The sequence below is a fragment of the Phaseolus vulgaris genome, chromosome 2 (genome assembly GCF_051622355.1).
Source record: "Phaseolus vulgaris cultivar YP4 chromosome 2, ASM5162235v1, whole genome shotgun sequence".
Taxonomy (NCBI): domain Eukaryota; kingdom Viridiplantae; phylum Streptophyta; class Magnoliopsida; order Fabales; family Fabaceae; genus Phaseolus; species Phaseolus vulgaris.
The window spans coordinates 42067745-42090605 of record NC_143499.1 but is presented as its reverse complement, the minus strand read 5'-3'; the positions used below and the strand labels follow the sequence as shown (position 1 = coordinate 42090605).

The 22861-nt window shown below is 36.5% G+C and overlaps 2 protein-coding genes across 4 annotated transcripts in view; one reads left to right on the top strand and one right to left on the bottom strand.

The window, feature by feature from the left end:
- The window catches only part of LOC137812190 (5'-3' exonuclease family protein), a 20634-nt gene extending 10269 nt beyond the window's left edge, over positions 1–10365 (top strand). The window contains exons 8-14 of one of the 3 annotated variants that reach the window (XM_090298879.1): positions 462–585; positions 6074–6210; positions 6317–6371; positions 6485–7248; positions 7329–7380; positions 8174–8390; positions 10232–10365. In XM_090298879.1, coding sequence (XP_090155005.1) covers positions 462–585; positions 6074–6210; positions 6317–6371; positions 6485–7248; positions 7329–7380; positions 8174–8390; positions 10232–10235 — 1353 coding nt within the window. In that variant the 3' untranslated portion in view covers positions 10236–10365. Of the gene's footprint in view, positions 1–461; positions 586–6073; positions 6211–6316; positions 6372–6484; positions 7249–7328; positions 7381–8173; positions 8391–8465; positions 8874–10231 lie in introns of those variants that run through there. The other 2 variants (XM_090298878.1, XM_068614107.2) reach the window with 2 other exon arrangements.
- On the bottom strand, positions 9762–22861 carry LOC137812189 (alpha,alpha-trehalose-phosphate synthase [UDP-forming] 1). The gene is made up of 17 exons (XM_068614106.2): positions 22477–22861; positions 22114–22211; positions 21550–21938; positions 21125–21239; positions 20847–20948; positions 20578–20728; positions 20350–20438; positions 19210–19258; positions 18890–18990; positions 12866–13053; positions 12254–12371; positions 11873–12046; positions 11673–11795; positions 11495–11582; positions 11198–11328; positions 10968–11066; positions 9762–10331 (listed from the first exon to the last, which is right to left on the bottom strand). Exons 1-17 carry the CDS (start codon positions 22844–22846, stop codon positions 9945–9947), a joined length of 2772 nt encoding a protein of 923 aa, XP_068470207.1. The 5' UTR covers positions 22847–22861; the 3' UTR covers positions 9762–9944.

Below are 22861 nucleotides of genomic sequence, written 5' to 3'. Positions count from 1 at the left end.
ACTGAAATATCCATGCCTTTAGTGCGTGTCTTGTTCAAAATAATATGATTGATTTCATTCTTCAGTTTTGGAATAAGAAGGATAATTTGCATGATTGTGAAAGAAAATGAGTTTTGAAAATGACATGAATAGAATTGACAACTGAAAAGACTGCACTGTTCCTTTTTGTGTTTGCATGGATGAGTGTGAGTATGTATAAATTCTACAATGAGGATACTTTCTGCCAACTATTTCACTGAGCATACTATTTTATGAAGTTTTGGGTGAGATGCATGCTTACATGCTAAAAATATTGTAAATAAAGCTTGAGGAAATATGAATAAATCGTTACTATTTCTTTTCAACAAGTATTAAGAAAAGCAAGGTAAACATTGGACATGGATGTATGCGTCCTCAAAATTTTATAGCCTTCTTGTTTAAAGGGCACTGTTGGTTGAAGTCCATTTCTTTTTAAATGGCAGGGAGAGAATCTTACAGCCAGATTGGCAATTGCAGGAACTAGTCAATTCAAAACTCCTCATTCTGAAAGTACAAAGAAAAAGATTGATTTGCCCGTGCAGAAGAATCTCTTGACCAAGTATTTTTGTATCCTAAGAAGCATTCTTCAATTGATTTCAATCAGTTTAGCTTGTTTAAAAGGGAGGAATGCACTTTATGGTTCACTCCGAATGTCCTGATGCTGTTGATGCTTTAGTTGCCAATGTTCTGAAATTTCAGATTCAAGATTATATAACATTCAAAATTGTCAAAACTGTTTAGGAAGTTTTATATTTTATCCTTATTATATTTTTATTTTGTATCACAGCTGTATCTTACTATTAATATTAGGATTATGTATTTAGAAACAATCCCACAATCATAGGGATTTGTTTCTCTAGAATTAGTTGTCCATATTTCCTAAAATAACTAGCAAGCTCTCATGTATATATAGGTCTAATGACCTCATAATTTAAATAGAAGAAAATATTATTCCTTCTAAACTTGATATGGTATCAGAGCTCCTGATCTTTAGGAGTCTCTGACCGTGCCTGAAAACCCTAAGTTGCAGTCGTCATTGCTGCACAACATTGAGCCTTGCTGCAGCCTTCATTGCTGCACAACCTTGGCCTAATCGCAGCCTTCATTGCTGTGTAGCCTTCACCGCGGCTACTGTTCACCGCGGTTACTGTTCACCACGCACTGTTCATCACGGTTACTGTTCACCGCCGCTACTGTTCATCACTGTGATGGCTGAGATCACTGAGATCGTGAATCCTATTGGGGACAGATTCCAAACTGCTGGAGAATTGCAGAATGTTCATTCTGCTTATAGATTAAATGGAAAAAATTATCTCAAATGGTCTCAACTCATTAGAACCATCTTGAAAGGAAAAGGAAAGGTCAGTCACCTGACTGATATGGCCCCTGATGAACAGGATGCCAAGTTCAAATCATGGGATGAAGAAGACTCCATGATCATGGCATGGCTGTGGAATTCAATGGTCCCAGAAATCAGTGATACCTGCATGTTCCTTAAATCAGCAAAGGAAATTTGGGAGGCAGTAGAACAAACCTATTCTAAGGCCAAGGATGCTGCTCAAATATATGATGTAAAAGTGAAAACCGTGGCTGCCAAGCAGGGAAACAAATCTGTTACAGAATATGCCAATCAACTCAAGTCCCTATGGATGGAATTGGATCACTACCGAGTTATAAAAGCAAAATGTTCAGAAGACTCAGCAATCCTTAAGGAGTATATTGAACAAGATAGAGTCTATGATTTCTTGGTAGGCCTGAATCCTGAATATGATCAGGTTCGAATCCAAATCTTGGGAAAAGAGAAAGTCCCAGGGCTTAATGAAGTGGTAGCCATTATTCGAAGTGAAGAAAGCAGGAGAGGACTGATGTTGGAGACCCCAACTACTGAAAGCTCAGCAATGAAAGCTGAAGGAGGAACAGCCATGCTAACTAACCAGAAGAAAAGCAGGTTTTCCAATATAGAGAAAAAACAGGAGGAAGTCTGGTGTACCTACTGCAACAAGCCGCGCCACACAAGGGAAAAGTGCTGGAAATTACATGGAAAACCCCCAAGCAGAGAATGGGGCCAGAAAGGAGGCCCTCCAAAAAGGGAAGGACAAAGACAAGCACACATTGTTAATGGACAAGGAGAAGAATCTGTCCAGCTGAATCATGAAGAGATAGAAAGGGTAAGGTCCTTCCTTAGTAAATTGGAGAAGCCCTCAGGTATGTGCTCCTTAACATATTCTGGTAAGTTTCCATTTTCTTTTGGACTTACTGCTTCAGATACACCCTTTACTCATTTCTGGATACTAGATTCAGGTGCTACTGACCATATGACCCCTCTACCTAAATACTTCTCCACATATATCCCATGTCCTAGCAACAAGAAAATTTCCACAGCAGATGGAACATGTATAACTGCCGCAGGTGAAGGAGAAGTCCAAATAAGCCCATCTATAACATTAAAACATGTCCTTCATGTCCCTAAATTGTCCACCAATCTGATTTCTGTACAGAAACTCACAAAAGATCTCTCTTGTAACGTTGTTTTTCATAACAACTATTGTGTATTTCAGGAAAAAAACTCAGGGAGGACGATTGGACATGCTAGAGAATGGAATGGCCTATACTACATGGAGGATCCTAATCTTGGTATCAATAGTCACTCTCTCATATCTGAATCCACCATGACCAATAAAGAGAAAGCTCAACTATATCATTGTCGGCTAGGACACCCTTCATTTCAAGTTGTAAAAGTGCTCTTCCCTTCCTTGTTTCAGAATTTAAATGTGGAGAGTCTCCATTGTGAGGTGTGTGAGCTTGCGAAACACAAGCGTGTACCTTTTCCCATTAGTAATAAAATGAGTCCTTTCCCTTTTTTTCTTATCCATACTGATGTCTGGGGTCCTGCTAATATTCCTAATATCTCAGGTGCTAAGTGGTTTTTAACCTTCATAGATGATTGTACACGGGTGACTTGGGTTTTCCTATTGAAACATAAATCTGAGGTTAGCTCCATTTTTGTTCAGTTTGTGTCTATGATTAAAAATCAATTTGGAGTTAATATCAAGAGAATTAGGTCTGATAATGCTAAGGACTACTTTAACCTGGTGCTAAACTCTTTTTGCCAAAAGGAAGGGATAATTCATGAGTCTTCATGTGTTAACACACCCCAACAGAATGGGATTGCAGAAAGAAAAAATGGGCACTTATTAGACCAAACTAGAGCTCTACTTTTTCAAAATCATGTCCCTAAGAAATTTTGGGGGGAAGCCCTTCTTACGGCCACCTACCTAATCAATAGGTTACCCTCTAAAATCTTAGCATCAAAAAGCCCCATGGAAGTCCTATCCTCCTTCTACCCACACCTAAACCCTACAAATAAACTCCAACCTAGAATATTTGGGTGTGTATCCTTTGTGCATGTTCATAGTAATGAAAGGGGAAAGTTGGACCCTAGGGCTGTCAAATGTGTATTCTTAGGGTACTCAACCACACAAAAAGGATACAAGTGTTTTCACCCCCCGTCAAAGAGATTCTTTGTGTCAAGGGATGTCACATTCAACGAACAAGAGAGCTACTTCCAGCCTCATCTTCAAGGGGAGAATGTAAGAGAGGAAGATGAGCCTCTCATGCTTCCAAATATGGCATTTGGACCTGAAATTGGGACAAATAGCATTGCTGTCCCTGAAACTGAGACAAGAACAAAACAAGCACCTGAACCAGCAGCAAGACCTGAATCAGCTCCTGAACAGGCACCTGAATCAGCAGCTGAATCTGCACCTAATGGTGGTGGGAAATTCGGAAAAAATCTGGTATATTCAAGAAGAGGAAAGGTCATTCCAGAATCTATCCATGTCCAAGAATCCAACCTACCATCTTTACATGAGGTAACAGTTTCTAATCCTAGAAATTCCAATAATTCTAATGAGTTTATTTTGGAAAATTCAGAAGCACAGGAGGATCAAAACCTGGATCTTCCTATTGCCCTTAGAAAGGGAACCAGAACCTGCACCCAACAGCCACTTTACCCTCTATCAAATTTCCTATCCTTTGAAAAATTCTCTCCTACCCATAAAACCTTTCTCACAAACTTAAACTCTACACCCACACCTTCCTCTGTATCTGAAGCATTATCTGACAGGAAATGGAAACAAGCCATGGATGTGGAAATGGAGGCACTAAACAAGAACAGGACCTGGGAGCTTGTCACCTTACCAACTGGAAAAAAACCAGTAGGGTGTAAGTGGGTATACGCTGTAAAGTATCGGGCTGATGGGACTATTGAGCGTTACAAGGCAAGGTTAGTAGCCAAAGGATTCACTCAAACCTATGGAGTGGATTACTTGGAGACATTTGCTCCGGTTGCTAAGATGAACACGGTCAGAGTAATATTGTCATTAGCAGCAAATCATGATTGGGATATGCAGCAGTTCGATGTGAAGAATGCATTCCTACATGGAGACCTTAAAGAAGAAATATACATGGAGTTGCCCCCTGGCTATGATGGACAGGTTGCTGCTGGAACCGTTTGTAAGCTAAAAAAGGCTCTATATGGGCTGAAACAATCCCCAAGAGCATGGTTTGGAAGATTCACCAAAGTTTTGACAAGTTTGGGCTACAAACAGAGCCAAGGAGATCACACTTTATTTATTAAACATTCAGTTTCAGGAGGAGTAACAATATTATTGGTGTATGTAGATGATATTATAATAACTGGAGATGACAAAGAGGAGCAGCAAACGTTAAGTCAATGTCTTGCCACGGAATTTGAAATTAAGACATTAGGGAGACTTAAATATTTTTTGGGAATTGAAGTGGCCCATTCCAAGAAAGGAATCTTCATATCTCAACAAAAATATATTACTGACTTGCTTAGAGAAACAGGAAAGACAGCCTGCAAACCAGCAAGTACTCCAGTTGATCCAAATATAAAGTTGGGAAGTGCGGAGGAGGATAATGCCGTGGACAAGGAAATGTACCAAAGACTCGTGGGCAGGCTTATTTACTTATCTCACACTAGGCCAGACATTGCTTTTGCTGTGAGTCTAGTCAGTCAATTTATGCACCAACCAAAGGAGGCACATTTGCAAGCTGCCCTTAGAATTGTGCAGTATTTAAAAGGGACTCTAGGAAGAGGGATTTTGTTCAAACGAAACAAAAGTGTTCGTCTTGAAGCATACACGGATGCAGATTATGCAGAGTCAGTTGTGGATAGGAGATCAACTACTGGATACTGCACCTTCCTTGGTGGAAATCTAGTGACTTGGAAGAGTAAAAAACAAAGTGTAGTAGCTAGATCAAGTGCTGAAGCAGAATTTCGAGCAATGGCCCAAGGAATATGTGAACTTCTATGGCTGAAGATTATATTGGAAGACTTGAAGATAAGATGGGATGAACCTATGAGGTTATATTGTGACAATAAATCTGCAATTAGCATAGCCCACAACCCAGTACAACATGATAGAACTAAACATATCGAGGTGGACAGACATTTTATCAAGGAAAAGTTAGACAGTGGCTTGATTTGCACCCCATATGTGTCCACTCAGAGTCAACTTGCAGACATACTCACCAAAGGACTGAACTACAGTAACTTTGAAAGAATTATATCCAAGCTGGGAATGGAGAACATCTATTCACCAGCTTGAGGGGGAGTGTCAAAACTGTTTAGGAAGTTTTATATTTTATCCTTATTATATTTTTATTTTGTATCACAGCTGTATCTTACTATTAATATTAGGATTATGTATTTAGAAACAATCCCACAATCATAGGGATTTGTTTCTCTAGAATTAGTTGTCCATATTTCCTAAAATAACTAGCAAGCTCTCATGTATATATAGGTCTAATGACCTCATAATTTAAATAGAAGAAAATATTATTCCTTCTAAACTTGATAAAAATAACTACAGAACATTGAAAACAATAATATAACATTCAAAACAATCAACTTGAGGCATTGAATTATGATGGCATTTAGGGTCAATGTTTCTTAACGACATACTGCCACTTGTAAGTAGCAGTGTTTCTTTTATTCCTCCTCAGAGTAACTTTTCCTTAGCCATGAAAGGTGTTGCTTCTCTTGAAGCAAAAAGGAAATTCAGAGCACCTCGGGTGTCACCTACTGCTGCTAAGGAAACAAAGAATTGTACTGCATCACTCATTCACTCTGAGAATTGGGGAAGTGCCTGTCATCCTAATAGCCATGTAAGTTGCCTGAATATTGAACTGTAATAGTGAAAATTCTGCTCATTGTAGGTACTTAAACTCTTTTAGATAATTTTTAACTTATTTTTCCCTTTTTCTTCTTTAGATTGAATATGATTCTGCCACAAAAATTTCTGAATTTACAGAGTCTCCATACCATGGTAAGCTATAAATTTGCTGGTTTGATTTGGTCTTTTGGATGGGAAAATCTAATTTCTGATGCCTTTACATGTGTTAGTTGATGATACTCATTACATTGTTTGCATGAATTAAGTTTCTATGGTGGGTGAGGAGAAGAAAAGCCCTGAACATGCAGTACTGCAACAGCCCAGGCAGCCAATTCATAAACCGTGTTTGGGTTTGCACAAGGAGCATGGACGCACTAATGTCCAAGACACAGTAGAAGAAAAAACCAGGGAGGCAACTGGAAAGGTTATTGTTAGGAGTGCTTATTTTCAGCACAAGCAAGTGGAAAAGAATGTTTGTGATGAGAAACATGAGTACCAGTCCTCTAGCATTGTCCTTGAAGGGAGAAAAAATGCCATATCTGACAGTGATTTATGTAATGATCATTTGAAGAATAAAAACCAGGGATTTCATGACATAGTTGAAGGAAAAACCAGGGAGACAACAAGAAAGGTAATTGTAAGGAGTGCTTATTTTCAGCACAAACAAGTGGAAAAAAATGTTTGTGACGAGAAACAAGAGTACCAGTCCTCTGGCATTGTCATTGATGAGAGAAAAAATGCCATATCTGACACCGATTTATGTAATAGCCATTTGAAGAATAAAGACCAGGGATTCCATGACATAGTTGAAGGAAAAACCAGGGAGACAAGAAAGGTAATTGTAAGGAGTGCTTATTTTCAGCACAAGCAAGTAGAAAAGAATGTTTGTGATGAAAAACAAGATTACCCATCCTCTGGCATAGTCATTGACAACAGAAGAAGTGCCATATCTGACAGTGATTTATGTAACAACCATTTGAAAAATAAAGACTTGAAAAGGAAGATATTCCCTAATGACAATATTCAACATGTAGGATTTCTTAACTTTGAACCTTTGGTTTTCTTTAGCACTCACTTTTAGTTTTCCACTGATGGCTTGACTTTTTCCAGGAAAATTTGCACCTCAGGCAAACGCAGCGTGCTTCACCTCCTCATATTAACGGTATAAATCAATTTGAAGAAATATTAGTGGGTTTCACCTTCACAAGTGAAATAGCTACTGTTAATTGTCTTGCTATTCCACCAATTATGTCTTTTTTTTCTTTTGCTTCCATTTTACTCGCTGTCCAAAGTGGTGGATATCACTGATGTATAATCTTTTAAGACTGACATTACAACTTCCACAGGAGATTCTATACATACTGATGGACCAGTTCATTGAGAAATTTCATTTTCAGTTTCATTTTCTTGCCAATTTGGCTTATGGATAATTAAAAGTCTTATTGAGTGATGCCTAACATGAAAGCTTTTATTTAAAAAAATAAAAAAAATTAAAAGTCTTATTGATTCTAAACAGTAGCTTATCTTTTAAAATACAGACTGGTGTCTTAGTAGAATATCTAAACTGTAGCTTATCTTAAATAATTTAATATCGACTGTGTGTTTTAGTAGAATAAAGTACTGACCCGTGATGTTGTCTGAGTTGGAGAAGATACTTGATTTATCGGTATTAACTATTAACCCTCATGTGAAAGTTGGAAATGAATTTCATAAATCATGCTTCTTATGCAAGGGAAGGAGGAAAATGATGAAAGGAGATGGTCAATAAAGAAGAAATGGAGATTACCTAATCACCAAAAAAGCTCAGCCATAAGAAAGATATTTGATTTAGGAAATGGATTAAGTTAGGGTTCGGAAATGATATCACCAAGAAACAACTCTGCATGTTTTTTAAACAATCATGTAGGAAATATCTTGGTGAAGTTTCTCTGAATTTTGATGTTTCTTGAATTTAGGTTGCTGTGATCACAATGTTGAAGGACCATTTACAGAGAATAGTAGTGAAGAAAAATTCGGGACAAACATTTCCCATCTGGGTCAGTATTCAGAAATAGCTGAGAAGTCTATGGAAAGATTTGTCTCTGTGATATCATCCTTTAGATGCACTTCTGGCACTCGTGTCAGTGGTCTCCGTGCTCCGGTGAAAGATCTTCCGAACACTTCTAATAATAGGTAATCTTTCTTTGCTAATACTGAATTTATTATCCCTTAGACTTTCCTATGTGACCTGTTTATCATAATTCATAGGCAAAAAACCGTGGACTTTGGACAATATGCATATGTGCCAAAGCACACAAAGACTAGAAGAATAGCACCTGGGAATTAATTCAAGTTGTTTAGGACTTGATTTGAGGTTTATCTCATCATTTCAACACCATTCTGCCCCAGCTTAAACTTGCACTGAATTAATTTTTCTTTGGCTAATTGTTTTCTTGATGCAACCATTCATTAGCTAGGAAATAGGTGATCTTATTTTCTTCATTAATACCACACCAAGTATAAAACTTGGTTCAAGAGCATTATGAGACAGTGAAAGCTTTGGTTAGGCGGCCATTTTTCTAAATATTTGTATGTCACTGAATAAGTGTATGATTCCATGTTTTGTATTCTCATTTATTGATATCAATTGAAAAATAGAAGCATTATTTTTCTGTTTGTTACTGGCTTTAAGTTCCAAGGGTATTCGACTGGTTTTTTGTCAACAAATCTTGCTACATGCTATTTACCATGAGATATCATTGCTACCTTGTCTCCTTTTTATAGGGTGGAAAGTTGAGATTACAGGTTCAGTGACGATGATCCTCATGCGATAATACAACTTGATACCAAATAAATACAGAACCAAATATACATAATTTTTTAAAATTATTTTAGCACACAACCATATGTATATAATTATAATAGTCTTTGTATTAGCCAACGTATTCTTTGAATTATGTTTGATGATTTTAATATATTATAAACTTAGTTTTGAATGGTTTAAAATTTGTTTTTATGTATCTCTAAAACAAATGTTTTTTTTTGTGTGAAAACATACGAAAGGGGTAAAATGAAATGTATTTATCAATAAAATAAACTAAAAAAATTTAATTTAAACTGCTTTAAATTTGGACAAGAATTGGTTTTAAACTTAAAACTAACTAGATGATAAAAAAAACACAATGTAATAGGATGTATTAAACTTGTGCAGAAAATTTGTGGACATTGATTTGAAAATCTTTGAAAATAATTGAGATGTCCTCATTACATGCCTCAGATGTTTAGTAAAAAATTCACAACATAAAAACATTTTGATTTATGAATAAATTGATCTGAAGGGAAGTGATCAATTTTTAGGAATAATGATGTCAAAAGCAGTTTAGAGTAAACTTCAGTGTAAAATTCTCAGTCCAAGGCAAAAACCAGCACTTTTTTTTGCTTTCTGTTAATCGTGCTTTGAGGAAAAAGTAAAAGCAATTCTTAAAGAAAACCATAAACAAGTATTTTTTTTAGCAGAAGTTTCAAACCTAGGTTTGAGAGATACAAATATGCTAAGAGTATGTTGCCAATGTCTGCATTCATTCAAATCACATGGTCTTGTAACTGTCAAGGTACGCTTACTGCGTGCCTGTCCCAGGTTCAATTATTAGTCAGTTTATGCCTAGCAATGAGATATACAGAGCATTGCCGAATCAATTGACAAGAATAGACACTTCACCAACAAAAAACAATATAAAAGACAATCAGCTAAGTTGTTGGTGAAGAATGTTTTGCCAAGTCACTTAAGAGGTTGACAACATCATCTGAGGTTTTAAGAAGGTAACGTGCACTTGATCTTTTCCGTCCAACAACACAAGAGAAGTAATTATCACCTTTTAGATCAAGCACTGAGGAACCCTCATGCTGTGATATTTTATCACGATATGTTGGTCTCGATTGGTCAATTTCTCTCTTTTCTATGTTTGACAACGAACGTTGTTTCTTGTAATGAGCTGTCTTAATCCCGGCTCTGTTGGCTGTTAATTTTTGCACAGATGATGGTCTGTATGAATTGGATTTGCATAGCATAGCTCTTGGCACTGGAGGTGATTCACAAGGGAGCTCTGGCTCAAAAAATTTATACACATCTTCGTCCTGAAACAGCTCATTTATACACAGTTAATTTTAGTTTGATGTAAGATCAATATAAAATCAATATTCTCCAAGAATTTCATTCTAATTTTTACATTCCAGCTTTGAAAAATGTGTCTAGTCCTTGGGTGATGGGAACTGAGATCCAAATTATTTTGGAAAGGATTCTTTATGGGTTTTAGGTAGTTAACTATTAGGAGTACATGTGATAAAAAATTAGTTTTGTATTTATCAAATCTTTTAGAAAGTAGTTCTGTATGAAAATCTGTATTCATAGAAAGGCCTATATTTTTGGTAGCTATGTTATGCATGGAAAATACCTGCTGGCAGTTATTTATTAGGGGTACATATATAGCAGTAAGTTATGTAAATAGGGAGTGTGTAGTTATTTTCAGGCTGTGGACATTGAATACTATCTGTAGGGAGACTTCTTTCTGCGGGAAAGTAAATGTATTTCTGTATTACGTGTGATTTCAGTGTTCAATATTATAATTTATTACCTTATCAATTGATGTTCTAACATTAGGATAGTCACGATACTGTTACAAGGCAACACTCTAGTCATTTTTAGTGCTACTTCTCTGAAAGTACAAAGCCACAGCTGAACTAAGAATAGAAAATCAAATGAAGTACACTCACCTTGGCTAGAAAGTGCCCAATGCATAGGACATAATCAATTGGTGCCTTCATGCCTTTGTTATGGACTATCTCTCCAAGGATACGATCAATAGCTGCTCCCTGTTCCAAAATACCAAGTAGGAAGACAATAAAAAGAAGTGTCAGGTGCTAGCATGTAGAGGAAATAAAGTTTCTGAACAGAAAAGGATAGGTGAGAGACTCTAATAGCCAACTGAAATTGCTTATTATACCTTTGACACGCCAACTGTGCGCACCTCAACTGATCGACCACCTTGGACAACATCAAGAGATGCATTTGATATTGGTCCTGTCCACAGATGCTGAAGCAAATCTCTTGCTTGAATCCTTCCAAATTCAACATCTAATATTAATTGCAGTCACAATAAGTTAGCAATGAACCATAGAAGGCTCCCACTTTTCTAGGAAGGGAGTAAAGTGATGATGTGTATCAACAGAAAAGTCTTATTAGAAGAAAATTAGTAGGTTGAAAAATAAAAGGGAATATGGGAACAAAAATTGTCAGATACCTGCATACTTGTAATTCCATACTATTGAAGTCTCCCTAAGCTCAAAATGAGACCGTGGAGTTCTTTCAGTAAAATACTCAAAGACATGCTGGAATTTTATAAAAATATGAAAAAATTCAGACTAGAAAAATAAAGGAACTTGATATGAGAAACGCTTGGATTCATGCAACCAGTCTACCTTCACGCTATCAACCCAATCCATGCATAAATTTTCAGGCATGGTTGTCATCCACTCACTTGAAGTGAGTCGCAAAAACATCCCATTTTCCGCTGCCAACCACATATTAAATTCACTGAAGTTCTGCATGAAGTAGTTGTTAGTCCAAAAGCAAATGTTGCTGAAAATGAAAAAAACACATGGACTTTTCTTGATAATACTTTGTCCAGGACTGCTCGATTGCTCCCACTGAGAAGTACTATTGTTGTCTGTGGATCATCGGATAGCTTCTTTAAAGTTTCCTTCAGATTTGGGTGTAATTTAAGTTCCAGTTCTCTAATTTGACCAGCCCGTCCAAGGGAATCCACTGGTTCAGTCAAAGTGGCATTGAAACCCTGCAGTGCAGTTATCATTCACAAAAACTAGTGGAAACACACAAGTCCTCAATTCTGTTTCTATTTAACATGTGCGGTAGACTTGTACATGTAATATCAAGTTAGTTTCGGTATCCAAATGTAAGCATAATACTTACTGCGCCAAATAGGATGACTAATTTGGAACAGTCCTTTATTCAGAGTTTGATGATCCAACTAACAGCTTACCAGTATGATTAATCGGTTATTGGATTTTGAGTAACAGTCAACTGCCACTTTGTTGGGAAGCAACGGAGGATCTTGTCTTGTCCTAAGCTGAGCTTCAACAATGGTATCATTCAGTTCACTGTGCAAAAAGAAAAACCTTGTAGAATAAATAATCATGAAAAGCAAAAGTGGCACAGATCATCATTAGAAGGTCAGGTCAAAATCTTGAGCAATAGACAAAGCTAATATGGCTATTTCAAATAATGGAATTTCCATTTTTCCAGTGACAATATTTGATCAACTATATTTGCAATTGACAACTTACCTAAAATTGGATTGTTCAAAAGAATAAAGAAACCGGTGAAGCCTTTTCTTTTATCTACTTTGCATAAAACAAATTGAATGATATTACATAGGCATATCATAAAACAAAATTTCTCAACTTTTTCTGTCATGCTAGTCCTTGTGAAAATAATGTAATGGATGGCAGGCTCAAGGCATCAAGTTGTCATCTGTAACTGTTCCATCTTATCCTAACTATTGCAGGTAGGATGCTTGGTTTACAAGAAAAATAAAACAAGAAACAAAACTGACCCGAGAAGAACAAAGCGCAAGCAGTGTTATAGGATTAACCTCACAAAAGTTGCAGCCCATTCTTGTGATGTGTGAGTCTTCACATGTTTGAAATTAAACTGATGCCGTTTTTCTCTTTCATCAGCTGGCATATCCAACGCATAACCAATAGAAGCAGCAACTTCTGTGATGTTCCACGGATTTACCAAGATAGCACCAGCACCAAGAGACTGTGCTGCACCTGCAAACTGATACCATATAAAGAATTTAAAAATATTTGATAAATACTGAAAGCTCAGTCACCTGGTGATTTTGGGAGTAAATTATGTTACAATAAAATAATTGTAGATATAAAAATTTGTTTATATCTTTAAAAAATTATATTTCCTAACAAGTATTAACTTTATAAAGGGTATGTTCTATATGATCTACGGAAGTCTTGAACTAGAACCTATTATTAAACCCTATCCTTGTCTATCTGTCACTTCATCACAAATCTTTCTGTTTTTATTTTTGCATCCAACACTCATGGTTATACACATAAAAAAGCTAAAAACAGAAAGTATATTGCTTTGAAGAGGTTAATCATTTTGTACATTTACATTCACAACAATGGTCATAAAATGAAGAACATGAACATTATACTTAATATACATCAGTAATGCATCATTGGTTACAAGAACACAAGGGAAAATTTCTGTAACTACATAAATTTCAGTCTGTCAGCAACCATAATACCCTGCATCAAAAACAATTATTTCATGTCATCCAAGCTTATTCTCTTGCAAATGTCTTTCTACAATGTTAACCTTGCTTTTAGTGTAAGTACCACTAGGAGAGAGCAACAGGCCACTCTTTTTTCTTTCTAGTTAATTAAGGTATGAAAAAGATAAGATTAAGGTGCTATATATGAATATAGTAATAAAGGAAACACAAACTTGTATATAGTTCTTAACACTTGCAAGCTTGACCAAGTTAAGGCGGGGAAAGTATTATTCATTAAATTGCATTTTTTTTTTCATGTTTTACTTGCACAAAATCAGGGATCTTCTTCCCTTTGGTGTTTATCTAGTAAATTTTGTGATCATTCTGTAATTGCAAGTTCTGATCAATTCATTGCTTTCTCTTCTACAGTTAATGCTATACAATACAATGTAGCTGTTAAAGATGCCCCAACACCTATATCAAAACAAGAGCCCTCTATTATGCTTTGTTGACTTTGGTCTAGTCTAATCCTGGACCTTGGTCCTTTCTAGGTGATTATAATGTGGGGCAGGGTAGTCATGAATATCATGGTTACAATACCTTGGCCAATCTTCCTGTTGAGGAATTCAATATGTGGATCGATCATAATCACCTAACTAGTCTTCCTAGTTGTGGTTTTCAACTCACATGGATTAACAGTAGGCATGGTAGAGCTAGAACTGACAAAAGACTTGGTAGAGTGGTTTATAATTCTGAAGGGATGGATGCCTGGAGTATGGTCTTTTGCTGTACTTTCCTATATGTTTCTTGAATCACTTTCAAATTTTCATGCAGCATGAAATTGACACTAGCAGATGGAAATCCTCCTTCGAATTTAGAGCTATGTGGACTAAACATCGAAATTGTGAATCTGTCATTCAGGATGCCTGGGACACTTCATGGAGTGGCTTTCCTATGTATGTTTTACTCGTGAAATTAAAGGAAGTCAACAAGAAACTCAGAGTTTGGATTGTGAGATTTTAGACAAGGTTCAACATAGAGTTAATTCAGCTATGCAAAGATTGAAGGAGATTCAGTCTTCCATTGATATTGATATCATGGATGATGGTCATAGCAGTCAGGAACAACAAGCTTTGAAAAATTTAGAGTTGGCTTTATCTATTGAATACGAGCTTTGGAAGGAGAAAGCTCATGTTTTCTGGCATGTTCGGAGTGATCGTAATACTAAATATTTTCACAGAATTACTATGATTAAATAAGCCACCAAGCATATTTCTATGCTCAAAACTGAGGACTGGGGTGTCACAGATAGAAAAGCATTGGAGGATCATGTTGTCAAATGCTTTTTAATGATGATTACATTGAGAATACAGACACAGTCAATTTGGATGTCTATGTATCACTACTACAATTCTTTAAATATGGATTGTCAACCCCTAATTACAAGTGAAATGCTGATGTTCTTATTCCCAAAGAACCTGGAGCTGACAAGATGGATAATTTTAGACCTATTGCATTAGCTAAATTCAAGTTTAAGACCATTACCAAGATTTTGGCTGATTGGTTGGCTGTTATGGCTCCGAAATTCATTTCTCCTAATGAGTGTTAGCTAACATGATAATGAAATTTGACATTAAAAATGCATTTGACACAAATTGGCTGGAAATTTCTTTTACAAGTTTTACATCCGTTTTTGGCAGTATTTCTACACTAGGACATGGCATGGCTATTTGGAATGAATATGTTCCTTCTTCTAAATCTTTTTTGATCCAGCGGCTGCTACATAATCAATTACCTATTGAGGACAACTCGATCAAGGGAATCATGTTCATTGTTTCTAAATGTTGTCATTGTCTAAAAAATATGAAATCTGCGGACCATCTGTTTTTTCAGTACGTTCATTTGTGGCTAGATTCTGGGATTGGCTTGGTTCTTGCTTAAATATACACTTTGATCATAGTAGCACTCTGAATGTGCTGAATGTTTTAAAAGGGTCATGGACTAAGTTTGTCAGTTTGGTACTTCAATCTGCAATTTTCCATATTATTGATGCTATACGTTTCAAAAGGAAACTTGCTGTTTTAAGAATGTCTAAGTTCCTTATTTCAATTTCATAAACAAAATATATCATGGTGTCTGTCTATACACAGTTGGTAAGTTTTCTTCCTTTACTATGAAATCTAACATACAGGAATTTTAGGTGCTTAAATTTTTTGGAATTAAAAGTGTTGGAGATCCCACATCTACTAGAGATTAAGACATTTCATAGTATATAAGTGGGTGCAAACCTCACCTTATAAGCTAGTTTTATGAGGTTGAGTTAGGCTTAAAGTCCACTTTTTAATATGGTATCAAAGTCAGGTTCGAGCCTATCCAAGCGATTGTTTGTTGGGCTTATCAGACCACTCGTTATCGGGTCGTTATCGGACTACCCATAATATGTAGTCTCACCCACAAGTTGGTAGCCTCAACGTGTGTTGGAGATCCAACATCCAGTGCCAATCATCCGGAAGTAGATCTTCTATCAAACGGAGACCCTGCCCAATCAGCATCTGAATAACATACAACTCTAGTATGATTATTGTGACCATATATCAAGCCTTTTTCCAGGAGAACCTTTAGTGTATTTCAATATACGAATGTCTGCATTCCAATGATCAACACATGGTGAATTAAGAAATTGACTCACCACACTAACAACAAATGAAATATTTGGATAAGTGACAGTAAGATAGTTCAAATTTTCAACTAATCTTTTGTACTTATGATATGAGAAAGGCTCCCCCTAACTAGGTAAGAGTTTGACATTAGGATCCATAAGTGTCTCAACAAATTTTGAATTTGTTAATCCAGTTTCCTCCAAAATATCCAATGCATACTTCCTCTGAGAAATAACAATACCATTGTTTGATTGTGCTACCTCAATCCCTAAGAAATATATGAGTTTGCCAAAATCTTTGGTCTGAAAGTGTTGACACAGGTGTTGTTTTACTTGTAAGATGCCATGGTGATCATTGCCCGTAAGAACAATGTCATCAACATATACTATAAGATAGATACACCCAACACTCGAGTGACGATAAAAAACCGAATGATCTACTTCACTGCGAGTCATACCAAACGGTTGAACAACTGTGCTAAATTTTCCAAACCAAGCCCTGGGAGACTGCTTGAGACCATATAAGGATTTGTGGAGACAACATACCAATCTAGAAGACCCCCCCTGAGCAACAAAGCTGGGAGGTTGCTCTATATAAATTTTTTCCTACAAATCTCCATTAAGAAAGACATTTTTGACATCCAATTGATAAAAAAACCATTGTTGAAAAGCAGTCATGGCTATGAATAAGCGAACTGAAGCCATCTTTGCTACTGGAGAAAAAGTATCACCATAGTCTAAATAAAAAATTTGGGTATAACCCTTTGCCACAAGACGAGCTTTGAGACGGTCAATAGTACCATCAAGACCAATTTCAATAGCAATGACCCACCTGCAATCAACAACCGATTTCCTAGAAGGTAAAGGAACGAGGTCCCAAGTTCCATTATTCTAAAGCGCACTTATTTCATCAAGCATGTCTTGACGCCAACCAGGATGAGCTAAAGCATCACCTACAGACTTTGGAATGGACACAAAAGAAATAGATGAAAGGCAAGTATAAAAGGGTTGAGTATCATTGGTGTATAATAATTCACCTTTTCCCAAACTCCTGAACACGTCTCAAAAACACACAAAAATTGTTTTAAAGATTAGTGAATAGTAGATTTAATAACAATGCATAATTGAGCATCAATGTTCAACCAACGGGAAGCCTCATTTGCAGCAACAGTGCGAACACATTGGGTAAGATGATCAACATAATCTTGACTCTTAAGCCATAATTTAATATTTGAGGCCCAAGTGTCATAATTAGTTCCATCCAATTTGTCAATAGAAAGGTGAACATTGACATGATTAGTATAGATAGATGGACTAAGCATAGTGGCAGCCGAAGAGGCCATAAACCAGTTGCCGGCGGCATAGTGGTAGGAGACGAATGGGCTCAATGGTAGGAGACAGATCCATAGATCTAGTTGCCATCCAATTGGTGACAACAGCGACAACAACAACGGCTCTGGCGAGATTTTGACGATGACAGCTCCGGCGAGATTCTGGCGACAGCGTGGGCGACTCCGACGTGATTCCGGCAACAACGAGGGCGGCTCTGACGAGATTCCGGCAAAAACTAGGGCGACTGACAGTGAAGCGTGAGTGCAAACCTTACCTTATAAGCCGGTTTTATAAAGTTGATTTAGGCTTAAAGTTCTCTTCTTAATATGGTAACTGAGTCATCTCGAGCCTATCCCAGTGATTATTTGTCAGGATTATCAGGTCACCCGCTATCGGACCGTTATCGGACCATCCATAATATATAGTCTCACGCACGAGTTGGTAGCCTCAACGTAAGGGGTGTGTGTTAGAGATCCCACATAGACTAGAGATTAGAACATTTCATAGTATATAAGTGAGTGCAAACCTCACCTTATAAGCCGATTTTATGAGGTTGAGTTAAGCTTAAAGTCCACTTCTAAATAAAAAGTAATTATAATTCTTCCTCCTATAAGTTCATGGATTAAATACAATATTGATTGAGCAGCCAAAGGTTCACTTGGTTAAGTTGCTTTTGGGGGAACTTTTTGGGATTCTGCTGCTGTTGCTGGTTGCTTTTCTTTTCTTGATATGGATAGGGGATGGTATAATCCGTGGATAAAGAGTGGTTCAGGCTTTTTCTAGCTCACTCGTTGTGCCTTGGCAGCTAAGCAATCAATGGAATAAGACTTTGTGTAGGATTAAGTGGATGAATTTTCATGCATCACATATCTGTAGAGAAGGCAATTTTGTGTCTGGATAAACTTGCCAACTTTGGAGTTAGTCATCAATGTAATAGTTGGTGGGATTCCATTCCGGATTTCATTCGCTATGATTTTTGTAGGGATAGGTTTCATTTACCTTTTTATAGTTTTGTTAATTAAGTGAGTTTTGGTCTATTTACTGTATTTATTTTCTTTATTTCTTATAATATTGGTATGCTGCAAATGATTTATGCAGCTTGGGTCCAACCTAGTTGAGATAATCAGCTAAATAGTGATATACCTACCTTTCTACAAAAAAGGGTTTTACCGTTGTTTTACGAAATAAAGAGATAAAACTAGACTGTTGCACATTTCTTAGAAATACCTCAACATTAACATGCTTAATGGAAGAATCATTTGAAAGTTATGGTGATCTTAGTAAAACAAAAAGTGCTTCTTTCTCAAATATGAAGAACAATGAACAATCAGAAAATAAAAGAGAGGGAGCCAAAATAAACAAATGAGAACATTAAAAAACTGAATTACCTCACTTAAAATGAGAACCCCCTTCTTGGATGCTTGACACGCAACAAATTCATAGCTGACAAGATTCATTCCATCTCTCAAAGATGTAACAAGTGCGACGTCTAAATAAAATGAGGAGCATATGAAAGAAAAGTGAAATTCTTTACAAAAGTAGTGAAGTTTCCTTACTAATAACACAAAAGAACGTCCTACAGATTGAGTATTTCACATATCCAATAAATAGTGAAATGTGAAACTGCTTGGATATAAAAAATATTATTACTTTTGAATAAATAAGTACCACATGTACTAAATCTTATGTTATGGCAGAAAATGAGTACCAGTTACAGCATAGAGTGCACATAATTCATGAAAGTCAAGTGATCGATCCTGTAATCATTGAAAGAAATGGTCCAGAAATCATCACATGGTCGACATAATAATCCTAACAAATATTTTCTGAACTATCTAAAAATAAACGGGTGACCTCCTTTCATTTGTCACATCTTCTGGGAAAGATTAGCAATATTAATTACTTTGCCTAAAATTTTAAGCAATCAAGAGAAGGACAGATAATGAACAAGACAAAATACAGAGCCACTGTGTGCAAAGAACGGTCACACTAGTCACTTGAATATTTCCAAAAGAAAGAAAAAGAATATATAAATTAAATTTTTTAAGGAACCGAAATTTTTTTTTGACAACATTACAGAAATAAGTGATTGTTAATAGAAAAGCCCCAAATATTGTAAAATATATCCAGGTAACCTGGAAAGAATGTGTTGTAAGCTCCTTGGAGGAAAGAGACCAGTTATTGAAGATTTATTGCAATTTGGGCAAAGAATGTTTTATACTTTTATTGGGTTATTCTAGGTCATTTTATGGAAATTTTGAAAGAACTAAAATCCCATCAGGGTACTTTATAGTAGGTATGTTTTCTTTACTTGTCAGCCAAGTCTGTTATTAAATGGCTGCTATGTAAAAATTAAGATTTGTAAAATGAAATTCCTATTTTTCAGTTATGATTCCTGGTGAATTTCATAGGATCTGCTTAGTGGTTACTTCGATCATCTACCGGAATGTTTGTCCTCTTTTTTATTCCTTTTGCACTTGTCTTATACAACTTGACCAAATGAGAAATGAAGAAATGAGATGTGTTGAATATGTTTTAGATAATGATATGTTGTAAGACAGCTAGTAGAGAATGCAGATCAGAACACAGATCGAGAATAACAAATTGGTACTAACTCAAACCCAAATATTTGCATTTACAGCTTTTGGGTGGAAACATCATGATCAAATGGACAGTGTATAGAGCACAGACTAGTTTGTATCAAGGATCGCTCATATATAGTGATGTGTGAGAAATTTAGTGCTTTCAACGAGATTTCAAATAATAGATATTTGCATTGACACTGGTGATCCTTCCACAGTCAAATACCATGCAAGAAATCTAAGTTGTAAATGTTTAAAACACCAACCAGATGGTGAATTGGAACAGCTGTAAGTGTTCCAAATCTTCCATTGATGCGTCCTACAATCTCATGCACTTGGCTTGCAAGCTTTTGGTCTGTCAAAGCATTAAGTGAAGAGTGTGTCAGTCATTTAAAATTCCAATAACTAGAATAAGATGACAAACAAAATACATAAAGAAAGAGTCTCAATCAATGGGTCAAAACGCTTCAAACTTCTCTAGAGAAATAGCATACATTCAGGAACATCTTTTCTAGTAGGTACAGCAATTTGCAGCAAGACAACTTTATTGCGCCAGTGGGAATTCTCCTCGAGGAACTTTTCAAATGCCAATATTTTCTGAGGAATTCCTTTTATCATATCAAGACGATCGACACCCAACATTACCTTTCCATTTAAAAAGAACACGTTATTCACATTTTTAGAGAACAGAACCAAGAAACCATGCAATAACCTCCACTTCTCAAACTGTTGAACTTGGAACTTTGGCATATACGGTTCTCACCTTTCGGCCTGCAAATCTTTCTTTCAGTTCTTTCATGTGCTCCTGGACTTCTGGGAGTTCAAGGGCTTGAATGAATCTCTCAGAGTCAATCCCAATAGGAAACTGAAGTTTCACACTCCCAAAAAATAAAACATTGTCATCATGAGAAGGAAATCAGAGACTACATACTCATTGGTAAAGATATTCAATGCTGATAAACATACAACACGGGATGAAATTCCAGTTTTTACAGTTCGATGTATAGAATTAGAAAAGGAAATTAATATATGCAGATATACCGCAGCCACTCGAGTTAGCTTCCCTCGATCTTCTACTCCGTCAGGTGTGCCCTCAAGCCCAAGAATACGAGTACAAGCACTAACAAAATGCCTTGCATAATCATAGGTGTGGAATCTGGAATGCAGACCAATGTAAATATTAAAATCACATCATTGGATAAAATGTCTAGACTCAAAAATCATGGCAACATACGAACTTACCACGTGATATTTTTTACTAAATAGTGCATTGGACAAGCAAGAATAGTAAGTATCAAGGTGGAAGATGAATTTAGAGAGATTTATGGATTATCACTGTGTGTACATCTTACTTTGTTGACTACAATTTGCTTGTCCGTGCTTTTGATTTCTATTTATCGAAGGAACTTAGCTTGTAAATGTAGTATGATAATGATCATCAAGTAGGAGATGCATGAATGACTTACCCCACTAGGTCAGCTGCAAGAACTGATCTCAACAGCTCTGATCTGGATGGTAGAGTCCTATGTATTTCTGAGGAAGGAAAGGGTGTATGGAGAAACCAACCAACTTTCATTTTGTCGTTGCGTTCTTTTAAACATTTTGGAAGGAACATTAGGTGGTAATCATGGCACCAAACAACATCTCCTTCCTCATAATGCTGATGTACTACATCAGCAAATATTTGGTTTGCCTCCTTATATGCATCAAATTGGGATTGGAAAGTACGAGTGGTAGCAAGTCGATCTTCTTGCGGAAGCCCAAGGTAATGAAATAGAGGCCATAAGATGTTGTTGCAGTAGCCATTATAGTACTGATTAACTATCTCCTCATCAAGAAATACTGGAATACATCGCTGCAGTCAACAGCACATAATCAAGAGGACAAGATATTGATGGTTTTCTGTGTCTTTGATATTGCAAAGAGAAGAGTAGCTAGATTATCATTATTCACTACATTGATGAGAGGCCATATATATGTTCATGCTTGGTAATATAAATTTGACACATAAAGCAAAGAAGGCTTCATACCATTTCAGCCAAAGCTTTAGTCAATGCTCTCCGTCCAACATCATCAGGCACATTCACGCCAGCCCACCCAATCCATCTGGTATCAAACTCCTTTACACCTTCAACAGAAACAACAAGCTTCATACAACCTTCACTTGAAAAATAGAAAAGTTCGATCCATTCCTATGATCAATGGATTATTATTACAATGTTGTGAAGATAACTATCATTGCTGTGACTTGTGACCTCTATTAGATCTTCAAGAAAGGTAATTAATTAGCATAGCTGAGTTACAAACTTACAATAGATATATGAATCAGAAACAGATCAACAAAACACACCAAAGTAAAAACAATTAATGCAAGGTGACAAACTTTTTCTTGCCTAGAAGTGCACTGACTAGCCCTCCTACACTGATCTCAAGTTGATATGACTCCACACCATCTCTAACAGCAGACACTGGCAACCTGTTAGCTACCACCAACAAACGTTGTTTGTTTGGCCTCTCATCTTGCTTATTCGTTTCCGTGGCCTCTTCCTCCTTATGAACACCTGAAATTTCATTCTCACTTATGCTTGAATCACTACAACATTGTTCTCCCTCTTTGTTGCCATCTCTTGCTTCATCAGTTGGTAGAGTGTTCTTGAAGGACTTCCTTAGCTCTCTTTCCCTCAGAAGCCTTTCCAATCTAGACCTTGGTGTTAAAGGGACGTAGTTATAAGTGTTTGCTGGCGTACGCTTGGACTGAAACATGTCAAGCCTTTTCAC

Bases quoted from the DNA above. Each gene is read 5' to 3' on its own strand.
- LOC137812189 (XM_068614106.2), bottom strand. From the start codon at position 22,846: ATGTTTCAGTCCAAGCGTACGCCAGCAAACACTTATAACTACGTCCCT. The intron at 21,939-22,113 runs GTATGAAGCCTT...TGTTGACTGCAG, and splicing joins CTAAAGCTTTGGCTGAAATG to CGATGTATTCCAGTATTTCT. The intron at 18,991-19,209 runs GTACTCATTTTC...CATTTTATTTAG, and splicing joins TGCACTCTATGCTGTAACTG to ACGTCGCACTTGTTACATCT.